Source organism: Ylistrum balloti, unplaced genomic scaffold, assembly GCF_031769215.1.
Source record: "Ylistrum balloti isolate Yb309-2 unplaced genomic scaffold, AGI_CSIRO_Ybal_v1 Utg370358, whole genome shotgun sequence".
NCBI classification, from domain to species: domain Eukaryota; kingdom Metazoa; phylum Mollusca; class Bivalvia; order Pectinida; family Pectinidae; genus Ylistrum; species Ylistrum balloti.
Window position 1 is genome coordinate 93,407 of NW_026782254.1, and position 18,059 is coordinate 111,465.

The window sequence follows — 18,059 nt, forward strand, 5'->3', positions numbered from 1 at the left end:
GCCCCTGAAACTTATCAGGGTTTGATGCAACTCTTAATGTAATAACGGCGCTGTATTACAATAAACGTTGCAACAGCTACGCTAAATATAATAAAGTTATGATTATAATTAGATTAATTATTAGAATGCCATCAAACCTTGCATGTGGTTAAAATGCCAGTTACCTCACTGTTTGTATGCATACACATTATGATGATCCCCGTCAGCCGTGTCATATCAAAGACGTTTAAAATGGCACTTGAAGCTTCCCCCCATTTAAACATTAATACTGCAAGGAGCAAGGAACTAAACGGCCTGGAGTCAGTATAACGGTGTGGGTAGTGGGTTGGGTACATGTATTGTGTCTGCCATGCATGCCATGTACCTATGATATTATCTGCAAATGACTCAAGCTGTTGCGCGGACGTTAATAGACAATACAACACAACTTTCAAGGTCACGGAATCAAAGGGTTATTGCTTTGTGTTGCTCCTTTGTTATGTTGTTGCTAATATATAGTTGCATTGATACGACCTTTCGAAAATAGCTTCTTTTGTAGTCAAAATGCATCACAATATTTCTTAACACCAACATATTGTGTTTGAAAAAATATTCGCTTTTTTGGAAGGTCACAGGTTTTGGCTGTACCTTTTAGATTAAGAATAAGAATTTACACGTGATCAAATTGTATATAATCATCTTTTTAATGATCAACACTGCATAACATAACATCGCAATATTGTATTCATGGAAACCTAGTCTCCTCACAGATCACAGTTGAAGATACAATGTAATCTGGCTAAATAATAAAACAAATTTTACACAAACCATTCATGATCAACAAGATAGATGTGATTTTAAACAACTTAGAGGCTTAGAGGCATGTGCCAGTACAACATCCATATGCTTTTAAGGCAACAAGAACTTCATCGTTATATGGTGAAGGTCTGTAAGTGAGTAATAGTATCACAGTACAAACATCGATTAATTGTACCAGCCCTACATCATACATAACGCTACACAATTGAAAATGTGCACATGTAAAATTGTTACAATCTTCATATTTGCTAAATTTGTACTTTTGCTCTTAATCGTGCTTGGCCTAGAGTTTTTTACTTACTTTATCTTACGTTTACTATGTTAAAAAGGCCTGGAAACCAAATGCAAATGCAAAACTACACATGGCGATGACCACTTAAAGGCCTACCACTTTTTGTTGTATAGTAAGCGATTGCATGCACTACATTTCTCCTAGTCCATAAAGGGGCATTGCTCCATGAAAGTATTTGAAGCGAAAGCTAATCACAATTAATTGTAATGCAATAAGTATTACATTTGTGGTAGCAGTTAGCAATACATGTCCTGCCGTTAATATAATAATTTCCTAAAGACTCGAAAATGATACTACACACGGATCTGTCATTAACCGTTATCAAACTTGTTCGAATAGTCCAAAACTTACATGTTTACTATTCACTGTTTGGCATTCCAAATATTTGATCTCGAGCAATGCTGACGAGAAATTTATATCTGAAATGTGCACATACACTGCACCAAAATTAGTACTGGTGTCATCAATGTTTATTATTACAAGTAATAAGGGTAGCGATGCAGTCCCTACCGTTAATGTAATAATTATTACAGTCCCTACTGCTAAGCGTAATGGTTGCAACGCTTAATGTAACTATTATTACATTAGCGTCGTTATTAAATTAAGAGTTGCGTCAGGGTTTAGATTATAACAATTCTTGAAACTGTAGAAGTAAATAATAATGAAAGTATTGTTCATATACAGCGTTGTAGCAGGATACTATTTGTTTGTTGCAGAGCCATACAGCTGTATTGGAATCCATGCTTGCTCGTCCCTACAGGAACCATCTCGACGTCTTGATCTCCATAACAGTCATATTTCCGCCCTTCCTTCTAATGTTTTCGATGGACTTGTTGATCTTGTTTTTCTTGACCTTTCCTACAATAATATTTCAATTTTACGTCAAGATGTTTTCAATGGACTATTAAGTCTTACTCATATAAATCTGTCCTATAGTAACATTAGCTCTCTCTCCTATAAGGCGTTCAGGGGATTGACGAACCTTACTCATCTTAACCTGAACAGAAATAATATCGGCTTTCTTCCTCAAAATGTGTTCAAAGGACTGTTGAATCTTGTTGTTCTCAACTTGTATGATAATAAGATAGCTGATCTTCCATATAAAGTGTTTGATGATGTTTCCTCACTAAATTATGTCAGCCTCGGTTTGAACAACATAACAACCATTCGATCCATGCTGTTCAGTGAACTATCTCAACTGACTTATCTCGACTTGTCAAGAAATAAGCTAACAATTCTGAATCGAAATGCGTTCAGAGGGCTGTCGAGTCTGTTTCATCTCTACCTGCATGACAACAAGTTAGCGGATCTTCATCATGAGGTGTTTGATGAGCTATCCTCTCTAATTAGTCTCGCCTTGGACAATAACAAGTTAACTGATCTCCCAGATTATATATTTAACAAGCTGACGAATTTGAGATATTTCAATTTGGTAAGAAATAAACTAGTCAATATTACTTTCAATGTGTCGCCCAAACTCATAAAACTGTATTTTACACACAATAATATACATATTCTTCCTTTTAACATATTTCGCGACCTTTCTGAACTTACTGTCCTTCACCTTGCTTATAATAACTTAGTAACTTTCCCATCTGATATGTTCAATGGTTTGTCTGCACTGAGATATCTTTATCTTAACAACAATGGTATCACGGTTCTGCCACACAATGTCTTCAGAGAACTACCTAATCTAACTTATCTCGACTTGTCCGATAATAAGATAGTGATAATACCAATTAATCTATTTATGGGACTGTCTGATCTTACTTTCCTACACATGCACCATAACAAAATCCCGAAGCTGCCCTACGGTGTATTTTCTAGAATGGGTGTAGATGGCAAACGATATAACTGGGACAATAAGTCCACAGTTGAATCTGCTCCGCCTTATAACATTCAAGAACTGGACATCTCCTATAATAGATTGACACATTTACCACGTCTACCGGATAACCTTTCACATCTAAACATCATCGGTAACAATATAGATGTGACAGAACGTATGTTTGAGGGTTTGGATAATCTGAAGATGTTGTTCACTGATATCCCCTTTATGTGTTGTGTTAAACCACCTTCAGTTGATGACAATAATTGCTTTAAAACAAAGTATTCATTATGGCAATGCACTTTTTATCCTGGTCGTTGTAAATCAGAAAATGATGCGATATCATCTTGTTTTGCCCTGATAGGTTCGACTTTACTAAGAGTTTGTCTCTGGATAATAGGAATGTGTTCTTTAATTGGAAACTTAGCCGTAATAGTGTATAGACTTCACATCGACAAAGATAATATTACAAAAAACTATTCGCTCTTCACTGTGAATTTAGCCATGTCTGATTTACTTATGGGTGTTTATCTATTCATAATAGGAGTTATTGATGTTTATTACGATGGTGTATACGCCTGGAACAACAATAGATGGAGAAACAGTGTTTTGTGTACTGCAGCAGGTATCTTGTCGAGTGTGTCAAGTGAGATGTCGACATTCCTGATATTAATGGTTACAATAGACAGATTAATTGCCATCATGTTTCCTCTGTCCCGTCTCTCTCGGTGGAGAAATTCCTGGAAACTCTCATTACTTGTGTTAGTTTCCTTATGGATAGTTTCAATCATTCTTGCAACCATCCCTATTGTAGCTAGTCAGTCTTACTTCAAAGGGGAATTCTACTCTCAGTCGAGTGTTTGTCTTGGCCTTCCTCTCACAGCAGAGCAGCGACCAGGCACTGAGTATTCATTTGCTGTATTTGTATGCCTCAACAGCGCCGTGTTTACCGTAATTGTCGTAGGTCAAATTTGTATCTGGAAAGGCATGAGGGAGAGTCGACGACGCATTTCATCATCACAGAATCGAGAACGAGAGACGGCTGTTGCAAGGACTCTTTTCTTCGTGGTAGCGACAGACTTTTGTTGTTGGTTTCCCATTGGTGTAATGGGTACGTTTGTGAGCTTTTCATTAAATAGTAAAACCTCCGCTTAGAAAGGGGCAGGTAATAATCAGTGCATTTGTGCAAACTTTGGTGGACAAGATATGCCAGAAACCTTTAACAGATCTAGCTCATCATTACAGCAGTTCCGGAGTATACTCCTGAGTTTATTTGTCATCTGAAACAGTTGAATGTGAAAGCTCAACCAGTTTGGAAATATGGATATTGTGTACAAGGTGTAGCATTAACCTCTGGAGAGATTTCATATTCATACCACCATGCTGTGGTCACTTGTCGAGGTTAATGTCCACCATATTCACACCACCATGCTGTGGTCACTTGTCGAGGTTAATGTCCACCATATTCACACCACCATGCTGTGGTCACTTGTCGAGGTTAATGTCCACCATATTCACACCACCATGCTGTGGTCACTTGTCGAGGTTAATGTCCACCATATTCACACCACCATGCGGTGGTCACTTGTCGAGGTTAATGTCCACCATATTCACACCACCATGCGGTGGTCACTTGTCGAGGTTAATGTCCACCATATTCACACCACCATGCGGTGGTCACTTGTCGAGGTTAATGTCCACCATATTCACACCACCATGCGGTGGTCACTTGTCGAGGTTAATGTCCACCATATTCACACCACCATGCGGTGGTCACTTGTCGAGGTTAATGTCCACCATATTCACACCACCATGCTGTGGCCACTTGTCGATGCTGATGTCCACCATATTGAGGGTAATGTCCACCATATTCACACCACCATGTGGTCACTTGTCGAGGTTAATGTCCACCATATTCACACCACCATGCTGTGGTCACTTGTCGAGGTTAATGTCCACCATATTCACACCACCATGCTGTGGTAACTTGTCGATGCTGATGTCCACCATATTCACACCACCATGCTGTGGTCACTTGTCGAGGTTAATGTCCACCATTGGCTGGTTTCGAAATGATCGTGTAAAAGATATGGACTCTTCACTAGGTTTTGTTGATGATAAAAAAAAATCAGATAAAGGAGATAAGCTTTTCAAAGGTCCTGTTCTTTGTTTTACATCACATCCAATAAAAGTCCATATTATGTCTTTACCAGATATATGATGCGGTAACAGATTCTTACAATGCCAATATCCAGGATTCTTGTTTCAAACAAGACATTTCGTAAATGTCAAGAAATGTCTTTTCTTGTCCATGACAAAGTTGATATTTAGTGTTACAATTAAATGCTATCGATTTATTTCAGGAGTGGCATCAAAGTGTGGGGTAGAAATCCCGAATGGAGTGTACGCCTGGGTGATGGTGTTCGTGTTGCCTATCAATGCCGCCATCAATCCGTTTCTGTACACTGCTACAGCTGTGTGGAGGAAACGACGAACGGTAAGTTGATATTGATATCACAGGTAACAGCATACGTAAGATTACATCCGTGTTGTTTTTTTTATTATACCAATTTTGACGGAGGTCACTGTCTATTACGGAGCACTATGTCTTATGTTTTTACAAGGACTTCCGAGTTAATATTTATTTTCTGTGAAGTTTGCCTTTGTTTTACTAGTTTTAGGTCTTTCGGAGCTATTTCGATATATGCTCGGTTTTGGCGTTGCATGAATTAATATTGACATTTTTCTTTTTCTTGAAGATCTTAATAAAGATAACATCATCGACACGACCAAAGCACCTGCCGTCTGCAAGTATCGATATTCAGACAACGCCAGTCGGCAGAGATATTGTGGCCAGTACTGATATTCAGACAACGCCAGTCGGCAGAGATGTTGTGACCAGTACTGATATTCAGACAACGTCAGTCGGTAGTGATGTTGTGGCCAGTACTGATATTCAGACGTCAGTCGGCAGAGATGTTGTGGCCAGTACTGATATTCAGACAACGTCAGTCGGCGGAGATGTTGTGGCCAGTACTGATAGTCAGACAACGCCAGTCGGCAGAGATGTTGTGACCAGTACTGATATTCAGACAACGTCAGTCGGCAGAGATGTTGTGGCCAGTACTGATATTCAGACGTCAGTCGGCAGAGATGTTGTGGCCAGTACTGATATCCAGACAACGCCAGTCGGTAGAGATGTTGTGGCCAGTACTGATAGTCAGACAACGCCAGTCGGCAGAGATGTTGTGACCAGGACTGATATTCAGACAACGCCAGTCGGCAGAGATGTTGTGACCAGTACTGATATATAGACAACGTCAGTCGGCAGAGATGTTGTGGCCAGTACTGATATTCAGACAACATCAATCGGCAGAGATGTTGTGGCCAGTACCGATATTCAAACAACGCCATTCGGCGGAGATGCTGTGACCAGTACTGATATTCAGACAACGCCAGTCGGCTGAGATGCTGTGACCAGTACTGATATTCACACATCGCCAGTCGACAAATAAAATGCGGCAGAAAACACCAATGGGTATAGAACTGATACAAGTGTTTGAACGATGTCCGTCAGTCAATACCACGTTAACTTGTAAATGTTCGGACGTACTTTACAAAAAACAAAATGTCATAACGACGGCGACATTTTGTATTGCTTTTGGAATTTTGACGAAACTTTTTGTACCGTAATATGCATATATTTTCATGGTTTCCTATTGTTATTCGTCTATACATTTGGAATGGACAACTTCATAACACAATGTAACATTTGCATATTCATTATTGTAGATATAAAATATTGGAATGTGAATTCATGTTTCCCTCATACCGCCTACTAATAGAGCTTGTAAGTTACATCATGTTAATTAAGTTTAACGGATTGACTGAAAATTATTTTCTGATTTTTGGTCCGAACTTAAGAGCGCGATTGGTCTTACTCTTAAAGTTTGTGCAAATTATCAGATTCCTGTTTACAACCAAATCGAGGAATCGAACCCTGGACAACTAGGTAAAGACATGTCTGTTAACACTGCGTCATTCGACCAAATAGGATTGTAATTGGACTTGTAATTACCGCTTTGTTTCAAAATAAAATTCAGATATAGACGTTTTATTTTTTGTTTTTGAAAGGGGATCCAGGATCATATGAAGACGGTTTCAACGCATGATTGGCCAATTGGTTTGATAGTGTCATCAAACAGAGGTATGATAATCTGGTCACGCTAAAATGACGTTCGGTCACACTATACTGACAACGGGTAATCGTGTGAATCTAGTTAGCACTGAGCGATACTTAGCTCAAGGCCAAACCGTGGAATTTGCTCTGTGATGTGGCATCCGCCCTTCCGTCCGTCTGTCAACAATATTTGTTATCACTATTTCTTAAGATGTACTGAATTGATATCTCTCAAATTTCATACGTATGTCCCATTTGGTCTCTCCTTGTGCCCTTTTGATTTTGGGACTGATGAGAAGAAACCTAATGGATCCCAGGCGGCCATTTTCGACTTGGCAGGTAAAGATTATTTTTGCTATATCTGCAAAGGAATGTTCAAATATCTTATCATTATGAGTAAAAACAGGGAAAAGAGAGGAAAAGATCCAGATTTCTAAGTGCAAACAAAGATCAAACAATGATTGGCGCCAAGATCACTCAAACAAAGATCAAACAATGATGGGCGCCAAGATCCTTCAAACAAAGATCAAACAATGATTGGCGCCAAGATCTCTCAAACAAAGTTCAAACAGTGATTGGCGCCAAGATCCCACAAACAAAGATCAGACAATGATGGGCGCCAAGATCCCTCAAACAAAGATCAAACAATGATGGGCGCAAAAATCCCTCAAACAAAGATCACACAATAATGGGCGCCGAGATTCCTCAAACAAATGTTATCTTGATAAATTGCCTCTTCTCGTGGACAAACCTTTTCAATTTTTAAAAGCAGATTGGTATTAGAGCCTTATTTGGTAAAGCTGTATCCGGAAGAAACGAGGATATTCTGTCGATTTAGAACATCCAATAATCTAAAATTCTGGAACAGGTCGATGGACAGGTGTGCCTCGAGAGAGTAGAATATGCCCTCTGTGTATGCTGTGTATAGGTGTACCATTACCATTATCTTTTCACAGATGTTAGAACGAATTGGTAAAAGAAATACGTCACAAATACTTTCCTGAACATTATCACAAAATTTCTAGTATAACTAAGATGAAAGATATGTTTTCTATTTGTAATGTTACACTTATCAAGAAAGTTGTCAAATTCTTATAATTAATTTTTTTTTCTTTTTTTTCATACAAATGCTGCAATCTGATTGGTCTAAAAAAATCATACCTCTATGAAAAAAAAATAAGCCACGCCCCCTCTTCGCAGGAACTATTTTTCCCCGGCAACATCAAAGGCTCACAGTAACCTTTGATCTTCACCTTCAACTTCCGGTTTGTGTCAAACCAACTGTACTTAAAATTGTTTTAAAATGAACCAAAATATACACTGTGCTACTGAAAAAACCCAATAAAAACATTAAAGGAAATAATAATAATAATAAACAAAAAGCGACCGTCACTCGGAGTATTGGCTTACAATCAACTGTAACAAGTGAACCACGTGTGTCAGGATTAAACCATACGTTGAATCCAACACAGCTTGCTTCTTCCAACAACTTTATGTCCTCTGGACTTCTTTCTCACTCTTCCTTTTCAAACTGCGTGTTTAACTTCGGCCAAAAACAGTTTTAGGAAAAACAATTAACTTTTCCACCCAGCATTCCTCGCTTGGGTGTGCTATGAAAGATGGCCGACGTCTTCCCGCTGATCCGATCAGCTGAAACGCGCGCGCTCATTTGCATATCGTTCAGTTCATGGTAATTGCGCATATATAAAGTGCCACTATTAAATTCGTTAAAAATAACTTCCTTTTATGTTTTATTTTAAACTCGGTGGATTTAAAATTAATTATAAGCGTTGAGGTCATTTTTTTAGTTTCCTAGGGGTATGAAAAAGAATTGTTTGCAAACTGTATGAATCCGCGTGACATCAATGCTTAAATAAAATCTAGAAAAAACGAACTTACAGTTGGTGTTACATGCAACACTCGTCCCCTGCCATTAATTGAATTTTCTAAGCAACATAGATCTTGATAGCCATGAACAAATATCTCATTTTATCAATTGAAAGTCTTCCCTCCTAAAACCAGTGTCTTGACAGGAAGGACGCACAAACAAGAAAATAACGCGAAAAAAAACTTAATATGCACTCCCTTGTAATTAATACTATGTGAAGTTTTAATTAAGTTCATCATCCCTAATTCAATTATATCTGGAAAAGAAACCAAAACACTGAAATATGAGAAAGGACCCGGCTTTGTGTCTGCCTTTTTAAGGTAAATTTAACCATAACAGTTACATTGTAACACAATACACATGAAAAGATGTAAAACGTCACATTGACCTTTTGACACAGTGACCTTGAAAGTTGGTCAGTTGACTACCGGTGTTATTCTGACAAACTTTGCTTCCCACATCTTTGATGCAGGGCCCCAAAAATAGCGATAAATATCTATTTTAATAAGTAATCTTCACAGCCTCCACAGTTGACCTTTTCATTCCCAACCCCATCCCACCCGTATGTTCTCTAATAATATTAGATTGCGTCAAGTTTCAATACAATTGGTTTACCCTATCACAAGTTATTAACTGGAAGCCAAAATATGACGATAAAAGACTATTTTTAGTAACAGCGACTTCGTAGTTGATTGACTCTTTGACCCCAAACTCAATCCAACTCTATATTACCTCAGAAGCCAACGTTGTATGAAGTTTAAAGCCAGTCCATCGATCCTCTGTGAAATTTTCATCTGGAAACCGAAAAACGAAAAAGTTTTTTTTTAGAAACAGTGACCTTCGCAATTACCTTTCGATCCCAAAATCAATTACACTCAGCATTTACTCGTAAGCTAGCATTGTATGAAGTTTCAAGCGTGCAGGTCTCCAGAACGCCGACGTTCGTCGATGAGACGATACCTGCACACAGGAGAATTCACGGAGAAGGAAAACCTGTCAATCAATCAATTCAAGCAAAAACAAAAAAAAAAAAAAAAAAACAAGTTACCATCTGGAAACCAAAATGTGACGAAAAATATCTGTTTCTAGCAACCGGAGTCCTTTGTAGTTGACTTTTTCGACTTCAAACCCACTCTCTATTACCTCATACCTCATAAGCTAACATCGTGTGTGTGTGTGTGTGTGTGTGTGTGTGTGTGTGTGTGTGTGTGTGTGTGTGTGTGTGTGTGTGTGTGTGTGTGTGTGTGTGTGTGTGTGTGTCTGTATGTTTGCACACACACTTACATATCGTGGTTTATTGGGGTCCGGAATGAGTTTACACACCAACACTCCGAGGTCCTGACTGCGGCCTGAGGTAAAAAAACGGACCTCGTAGCGTATCATTAATATTAAGATATCATTCAAACGCGGCGTATCGAAGATGAAGAGAACACACACTTTTCTATTTGACCAATCAGAATTGTTGGATAAGACCTCAGAATGAAGGACACTTCTGAGAATTTCACACCGACATATGAGGGGACCTCTGATACATATACCCGGTATTATGTAACAGTAAGCTTTCATAAAAGTTTAGTAGAGCACTGAACCAAACAAGACAATATAAAACGTTGTTTATATGGATTGCACGATTTTATAATTTGTCTTTTCTGCAGGTACAATCACATATTTGATTATATATATGTGTGTGTCCATTGTTAGTGCTGTACTGTCTATATATGCCCGGTGTAAGTGTGACGAAAAATATCTGTTTCTAGCAACATGATTGCAATTGATGGTGTATATCACTTAAAGTGCTTGACATCATATTATAACAAACAGAGATCTCAAAGTCATTCGACGGAGAAGTGTCAACAAATTAGTGCACACTCACTTGCATTTGCGGAGGTGGTGACATAAATTGAGGAATTTGGACAATTATGTGGAGACCGGTTTCAAATTCTCAAACTCTGATCTCAAGGCATTGTATAATGAAAGCCTAAAAAGATTAGGCGGTGTCACAACTGGAAACATTCATTCAACCAGACGTACGCAAAAGCTTCTGCGCCATATGCCAGATATTGAAGCCCATAATAGCAACTTTGGCACTGTATTGTCATTCAAAGACGATATTTGTGATGCCTTGCTCGATGCCTGCCGTCCTGATCCAGATGATGAAGCTGTTATGCTGATGAGAGTAGCACAGCTTGTTCGAAAAGAAGTACTTGAGAAAAAATACCAATTCAGTTGTTCCTTATGCGACGAACAGTACGATGATCTCCCAGTGTCCCTTTCTGCATTGGTGGAGCTGATTCTACGAGGCCCAAATGCAGGACAACATATGGATGACAATGAAATAAGCACAGCTGCCTCGTCCATTACCCAGTTGTTAGTCTTCAATGCGGTCAAACGTGGTAGAAAGGAGTCAGTTGCAGTGCGGTCAACTCTGACCCTGACACTGTTCTCCCACTCAACCACAACAAGACACGGCAACGATAACTCATTGACATTCTTCTCGAGAAAGGTTTATCCCTTGCTTTCTAAGTCTATTCACAGTATATTTTAATTACTGTGTCAGAGCAGGATAAATTGGAAACTGACAAATCCCAACTTGAGGATGATGATGTAAGTGATGTTAGTGTTCTTGATGAAGAGACAGTATAGAGAGATATGAAAAGTCTGATGTTGTACAAGAAAGTCATGAAATCTGAAACCTCCAAAACAAGGAAAAAGAAATAAATTGGATGGGGTATATGACAAGTATCAGTTTTGTGGTGTTTGTAATATCAGAGTTTGCAACTTTGCACAACATACAGAAAGAAATCAACAAAAAACATGAAGGTAACTTGTATGTAAAAGAGATACAGAAAGAAAAAGACCCAAAAAGGAAAAACAGACTCCATACGTAGCTCAGAGGCGGGTTTAATCATGAATTTAACGTGACATCAATAAAAAGAGGAGACATTATCTTTGAAAGAAAGCCATCATCTTTTTTTCAGTTGACAAAGTCTCATGGTGACCTAATCTAATGCCCTTCATCCGGCAAGCAATTGAACACTTTCTACCTCTCAGAAAACCCCTGATCCAATTTCAATCCAATTTTGCAGAAACCTTTCCTGGCCCAAGATGAACCAAAATTGTGAGTTATACAGTCCTCATCCCTAGGACCTAAGGGGCCAAAAGGGGTCAAGTTGACTCGGATTTCAAAAATCTTCTTCTCAAGACCCAGTTATGGTAGAATAAAACACTCTTCATGAATTGAAGCATCTTAAGGTGCTTTAGTTACCAAAATGAGTCTCACATATCTTTCTGAGGAGGAATTTTTTAAGACTTTACTCTAATTTTCATAGAAAAATAGTATTTTTGAACATAACGTTGATTATTTCCAACTGGAAATAACTTTATAAGAATTATTAGTATAGGATGACATGAATCCTTGAATTGACACTGTCTATATTCAGTGTCAGAATTTCTGTTTCATGACACTTGATAACTATCCTTTAACCTTTATGTCCAATATTACTTATCTCAGGTGACCGTTAAGGCCTCTAGGCCTCTTGTTTCACTATATTCATCAACCTGTAACATCTTATCTCATAAACCATTTGTCTGTTGCTATGAAACTTGGCATAAATGGATCAGTAACATTGAGATTGGATTTGAAAAATCTGCTTCTATCATTTTTTTTTATTTTATATATATACATATTTTTTTGCCTTGTTTTGCAGCCGAAAAAAAGGTTGTTTCCCCTAGCCAAAATGGGGGACTTTTGTCCCAAAATGAAGCAAAATCCAAGAACATTTTTCAATTTATTCATAAATCAAGGTAGAAAAAACACCATGTTTTGTATACATGTATATAAGAATGATGTAAGAACTTAAATGAAGAATAGCCAACAATTTTAAGGTCAAAGGTTAAAGTTGGGGGCAGAGAAATTTTAAGGTTAAATAAAGATCAAGAAACACAGAGAAGTCGAAAGACTAGAATACTATATTTTCAGGATTGAATTTCAAAAGTATGGACAAAAAATATCATTTAGGATGAAAATTCGCAATGGTGAGCAATGTTCGCCAGCTTTTCACCTCCTAGGTATGGTCTGGAATCCCTTTTGTTGCAGGGATATTTCTCAGTCAAGTGTTACAAAATTACTAATTTTAAATTAGAAATTTTGATCGCTGACATATCATCTGCCAACAGTGTTTACACATAAGCAGGGTTTGTACAGAAAATACCTTGAATTGAGAAATTATCCTGAAACTCCTTGAAAATCCTGGTACGTCTTGAAAACATTGATTTAGCTGAGTAATTTTAATACTGTATTTGTGTAAGGTAACAAAAATTAAATTGCCAATATAAAAAGAAGTCAGAATGAGTCACCTTACTTATTCAAATGCTCTGTTGTTGTTTCAGGTCTTGAACCCAAAACCAAATGAAATGGAATGGGTTATCAACCATATTGACCACTCACATGACATTCATAAAATACATTAAAGGTAACTTGAAATATAGAATAAGATGCTCACACATCCAATATACCAAGACTGTGATCCATTTAAACATTGTCCATTTCGTTTTTGAAATCTCACAATTATGCAGAGTAGTAGTGGAAATATTACACTTAGGGTTTCCAATGGAAAATTTTGGTTCCGGTATACAAAATGATTTAGTTGGAGGTGATCTGGTCAAATTAAGTGACACAGGTTTTCATTCTATTTTGTTCTACTACTTCTTCATGATTTATACCTCTTTTGTAGATTTTACTTATGTGATAAAAATAAGATCTTTTAAATTTTTCGATAAAATGCATAGTTTATAGAAAATGTGACATACTTTGATTATGTGTGGAGCATTTAATGAAAAGAGTACATAAAACCCTTAAATAGGAAATGCATTACTGTTTATACAATCAACAACACTGAACTCCGTATATGAAAATTCTGTTTTATAACCCGTCCAGCAGATGGTATATAAATATTCTATTGTATGTTTAGATCATCATCACAGCTCAATTTCTCCTTCCGACATTGAAATAGCACCAGACTAGATAACGTCATTACCCTAGCATTGGATTATATGATCAACTAAATGTTTTCTGTTCATTTTAGATACTAGATATGTTTGGCATTACAATCAGATGGCGTAGTATATTTCTGCGGTCAAATTTAAATGTTACAGCCCCTATCAAGTTCAAGCTTGTGGACTACATTCAGAGAGATAACAAACACATGGAAAGAGATATCAATCTTTCTTGGTAAAAGCGGTTCCGCTTCTCATTAATGCTTAATATTATTAATAAGTTTGATTTATTTGACATTTGGTTGAAAAAAATACCGTCATTGTGACATAATCATATTCAATAAAACTAGGACAAACTTTTGACAATAGCAGATATTGATACGGAGACTCAGTACAAGAAGAATACGACTAAGCGTTCCGGAAGAGTAAGCGTCTCCAGCTTCATCAACGACATCCGCGATGTGTATCTTGGTCAATCCAACTAAGTAATACCAAGTTCTCATGTAAACAACGGAACGAACAGGCAAATAATGAGCATCAAACACGTCCAGCTTCATATCACACAAAACATTGAAATGTTTCTCAATGAGATCACAATAGTGACCATAAAACTTCTACTTAACTTGGCTATACCTGTATCTTTTGAAACTGCGAGAGTGCGCGTCCCTTGATGAGTTTTTGCTAGAAAAGCGAGAGAGAGAGGAAGCTGGCCCTTATATATGTTTTTTCTAACTGCTACATGTAAACAACATAAGTTAGGGATGCAGGGATGATGCTGACTTCTAATTTAGGTGGGTATATACAACGGACATATTCACTAATATTTCGACTTTTTAAAGTAACGACATCATTAACATATGTTTGAAAATGAAAAAAAAGTATTGTGCAAGGTCTTTGTTCCCAGTTTTGATAAGCTCTTGTGAAGGAGAAGTGCACTTATAGTAGTTGTTTTTCAGATTTAAAAAAATGTTATCATTTGAATCATATAAAAATAAATGAGACAGTACAGGCCAGGACAGTAGTTCTGTAACACCGCTACAGTCTAGTCTCCGGGACAGTAGATCTGTTACATTGTTTCAGTCTCCGGGACAGTAGATCTGTTACATTGTTCCAGTCTCCAGGACAGTAGATCTGTTACATTGTTCCAGTCTCCAGGGCAGTAGATCTGTTACATAGTTCCAGTCTCCAGGACAGTAAATCTGTTAGACCGCTCTAGTCTCCAGGTCAGTAGATCTGTTACATTGTTCCAGTCTCCAGGGCAGTAGATCTGTTACATTGTTCCAGTCTCCAGGACAGTAGATCTGTTACACCGCTCCAGTCTCCAAGACAGTAAATCTGTTACATTGTTCCAGTCTCCAGGACAGTAGATCTGTTACACCGCTCCAGTCTCCAGGACAGTAGTTCTGTTACATTGTTCCAGTCTCCAGGACAGTAGATCTGTTACATTGTTCCAGTCTCCAGGACAGTAAATCTATTACATCGGTCTAATCTCAAGGAGAGTAGCTCTGTAACACCGCTTCAGTCTTCAAGGAAATTTTCCTATAAAATCGCTGTACTGTAGTCTCGGGAACAGTTGTTCGGTAACATCGTTCAATTTTTTAAAACTCCAATCCACTATAGTTGTCTTGTTCGTCTTGTTGTCCTCAATAGTCCAGTCACTTAAGGTGAAATATAGGGTCAACCTGGAACTCATTGCAACAAAAACGGGGACAACAGTTTTGAGTTCCTTAATACTTCCCTCATGCACATGACAAAATCTAGAAAAATATTAGGGGAAATGAGTATTTTTTGTCTTTTCATAACCACGTGTTCGTGTTTTTTTACAGCCAACATAGCAACGGAAACGCCGAGGCTCGTGTACATACGGAAAAGACGATATATAAAGGTCACTTTTCACCAAGAGTTCAAAAGTATCAACAGCAATATGTTATTTGGTGTATTTAATTGTATTTAAACAGATAATATGCAGTTTTATGATTTATTTCCGATTATTTTGTTTTACCCCACCCACCCAAACTTTGATCAGTTCTGATACACCGTTAACAGTCAGCCATGAAATAATCATATCACGTGTAATCATTCTAAACGAAATACTGAAACAAAACTAATAGATGTATGGCTTCATACGAGTTTACAATATACAATGCATTATTCACGTGTTTACCCACCCACTTTATTTGAATAGGTCTACAAAATAGCATACGAATTACACAGTATTCATCCAAACATTAAAAGTTCTTCTGCAGTGGTATAAAGACAATATCTACAGCACATACTATTTACCACAGAGACATTTTGCTAAGCAAATTCTCATCACAATATATCACTTACGTCTTCTTCTACAATATTTGACACATTCGTACAACTAAGACCCCTACACTCAACACCCAGCTGTGCATTCTAACCCATGTTATCTGCAGGTACATCTACGAGTATCACAACTGGAGCTGCAGTTATATTGTATAATTTTCAGAAGATTTTCAGGGTCTGGAGGTTTATCCGTTTTCATGGGAATGAACCTAGCATCGATCACCGCCCAGCCCAGTCAATTGGTTCAACATCTAAGGTTATATCGCAGCGGTCAGTGCACCTACCTGTGATTTCCTGGCTTACTCATAGCAGTACTTACACACCTTCTTTCGAAGCCCCTGGCTACTTCCTCACAGGGGTGAGAGGTGAAATTTCACCGGAAAGAAGTTGCCCTGCCGGGATTCGAACCTACGGCCCCCACGACCGTCTGCATCCTTCATGCATTTATACCAGTTGGATTTCCTTATCTCCCTCGGTGTACCTTGTCGTTTTCCAGACCACATGCCTCTGTACAACGGGTTTTGTCTGAGTAGACACACTCGCCACTGCTTTTAAAACCTTAGGAGCTCGATGGAGATTAGTAGACCTCTCTACCTTTTGGAGCTTCTTTGGGATACAATTCCCGTTTAAGGGTGAACACCTTATCTGGCCGTGTAGGCTTTATCACAGTAGGATCGGGAATGGCCTCTTCATCAGGTTCCACGCCAGCAGAATCATTATTGTCTTCTCCATTGTCAGAGTCCGACACACCACCTAGGATGCTAGCAAGATCGCCAGGGTCATTGTCTTTCCACGACTTTTCATCCTTTCTTTCAGTCGACAGGGTGCCTCCTTCGTGTGGGAGTCCTGGCTGTACCGTATGTTCTGCACTGTGCCATCTCCTTGTGTGCTGGAGAAGATTGCTTGTTGAGGTGGTAGCAAAGGAGCATTCTTCACATACGAAGGATTTCTTCTCAATTTCCCTCAAACCACACCTGACAATTTGCTCCTTCATCCTTTCAATATCCACACAAGTGAATGTACACATGGGAGATCGCTGTTCCTTCCTTGGAGTGGTCTTTGTCTTCACCATCTCAGATTTCGGGGGGATGTTGAGAGTATTGGCAACAGCCACACGATAATACCCTATATTCCCCATACTTAGCAACTCAACCTCCTGCTGTCCAATTGTAAGTTTCTGTTTTGTAACATCGACAACACACGTTTCATCTTTCATAAAATCCAACCCAAGAACTCCATCAACTGATAGCTTGGCTACCACCAGTCCCTTCATCTACAAGGGGTTATCAAGTAATAATGGTAAAACTGCATGGCCACTTACTGCCAGTGATTCTCCGTTCGCTGACAAGATGTCGCGGGACACTTTCGTCAAGTGGTGCTGGTACCCTTCCCTACTGCATATTGCTTTGAACACATAGTCAGATACGAGCGACACAGTCGCTCCCGTGTCCACTGGAAATTTTCATTTTACCCCCTGAATCTCCACATTGACATAGATTCCTGGCTCTCCAGCTTGTCTATTCACACCAACTTGTTCTTTTTTTGTCGCGGAGTTTGCTTTTCCTTTTTTATTACCTTGCTGGTTATCCTTTCTCTCTTCTGGGCAATTCCTCTGAAAAAGACCCTTTTCACCACAGTTCAAACATTTACCGCCGGTACCTCTGTTGCGGAATTTAGATGTCGGCCGCCAATTGCGGTGTCTAGACTCCAAGTCCGCTACTTGAGTTTTTAGACCGGCCAGGGATTCTTGTATCTCGGTCATAACTTC

The 18,059-nt window shown here is 38.5% G+C and overlaps 1 protein-coding gene across 1 annotated transcript; it reads left to right on the forward strand.

Annotated features, from left to right (window-relative positions):
- The first annotated feature begins 3,002 nt into the window (after window positions 1–3,002).
- LOC132553814 (G-protein coupled receptor GRL101-like) lies at window positions 3,003–6,232 on the forward strand. The gene is made up of 3 exons (XM_060218094.1): window positions 3,003–4,029; window positions 5,282–5,415; window positions 5,678–6,232. The coding sequence occupies exons 1-3, from the start codon at window positions 3,096–3,098 to the stop codon at window positions 6,230–6,232; spliced, it is 1,623 nt and encodes a 540-aa protein (XP_060074077.1). The 5' UTR covers window positions 3,003–3,095.
- Window positions 6,233–18,059: the final 11,827 nt, after the last annotated feature.

Coding starts and splice junctions, on each gene's coding strand:
- LOC132553814 (XM_060218094.1), top strand. CDS start 3,096: ATGTTTGAGGGTTTGGATAATCTGAAGATGTTGTTCACTGATATCCCC. Junction 4,030..5,281: donor GTTTCCCATTGGTGTAATGG/GTACGTTTGTGA, acceptor GATTTATTTCAG/GAGTGGCATCAAAGTGTGGG. Junction 5,416..5,677: donor TGTGGAGGAAACGACGAACG/GTAAGTTGATAT, acceptor TTTTTCTTGAAG/ATCTTAATAAAGATAACATC.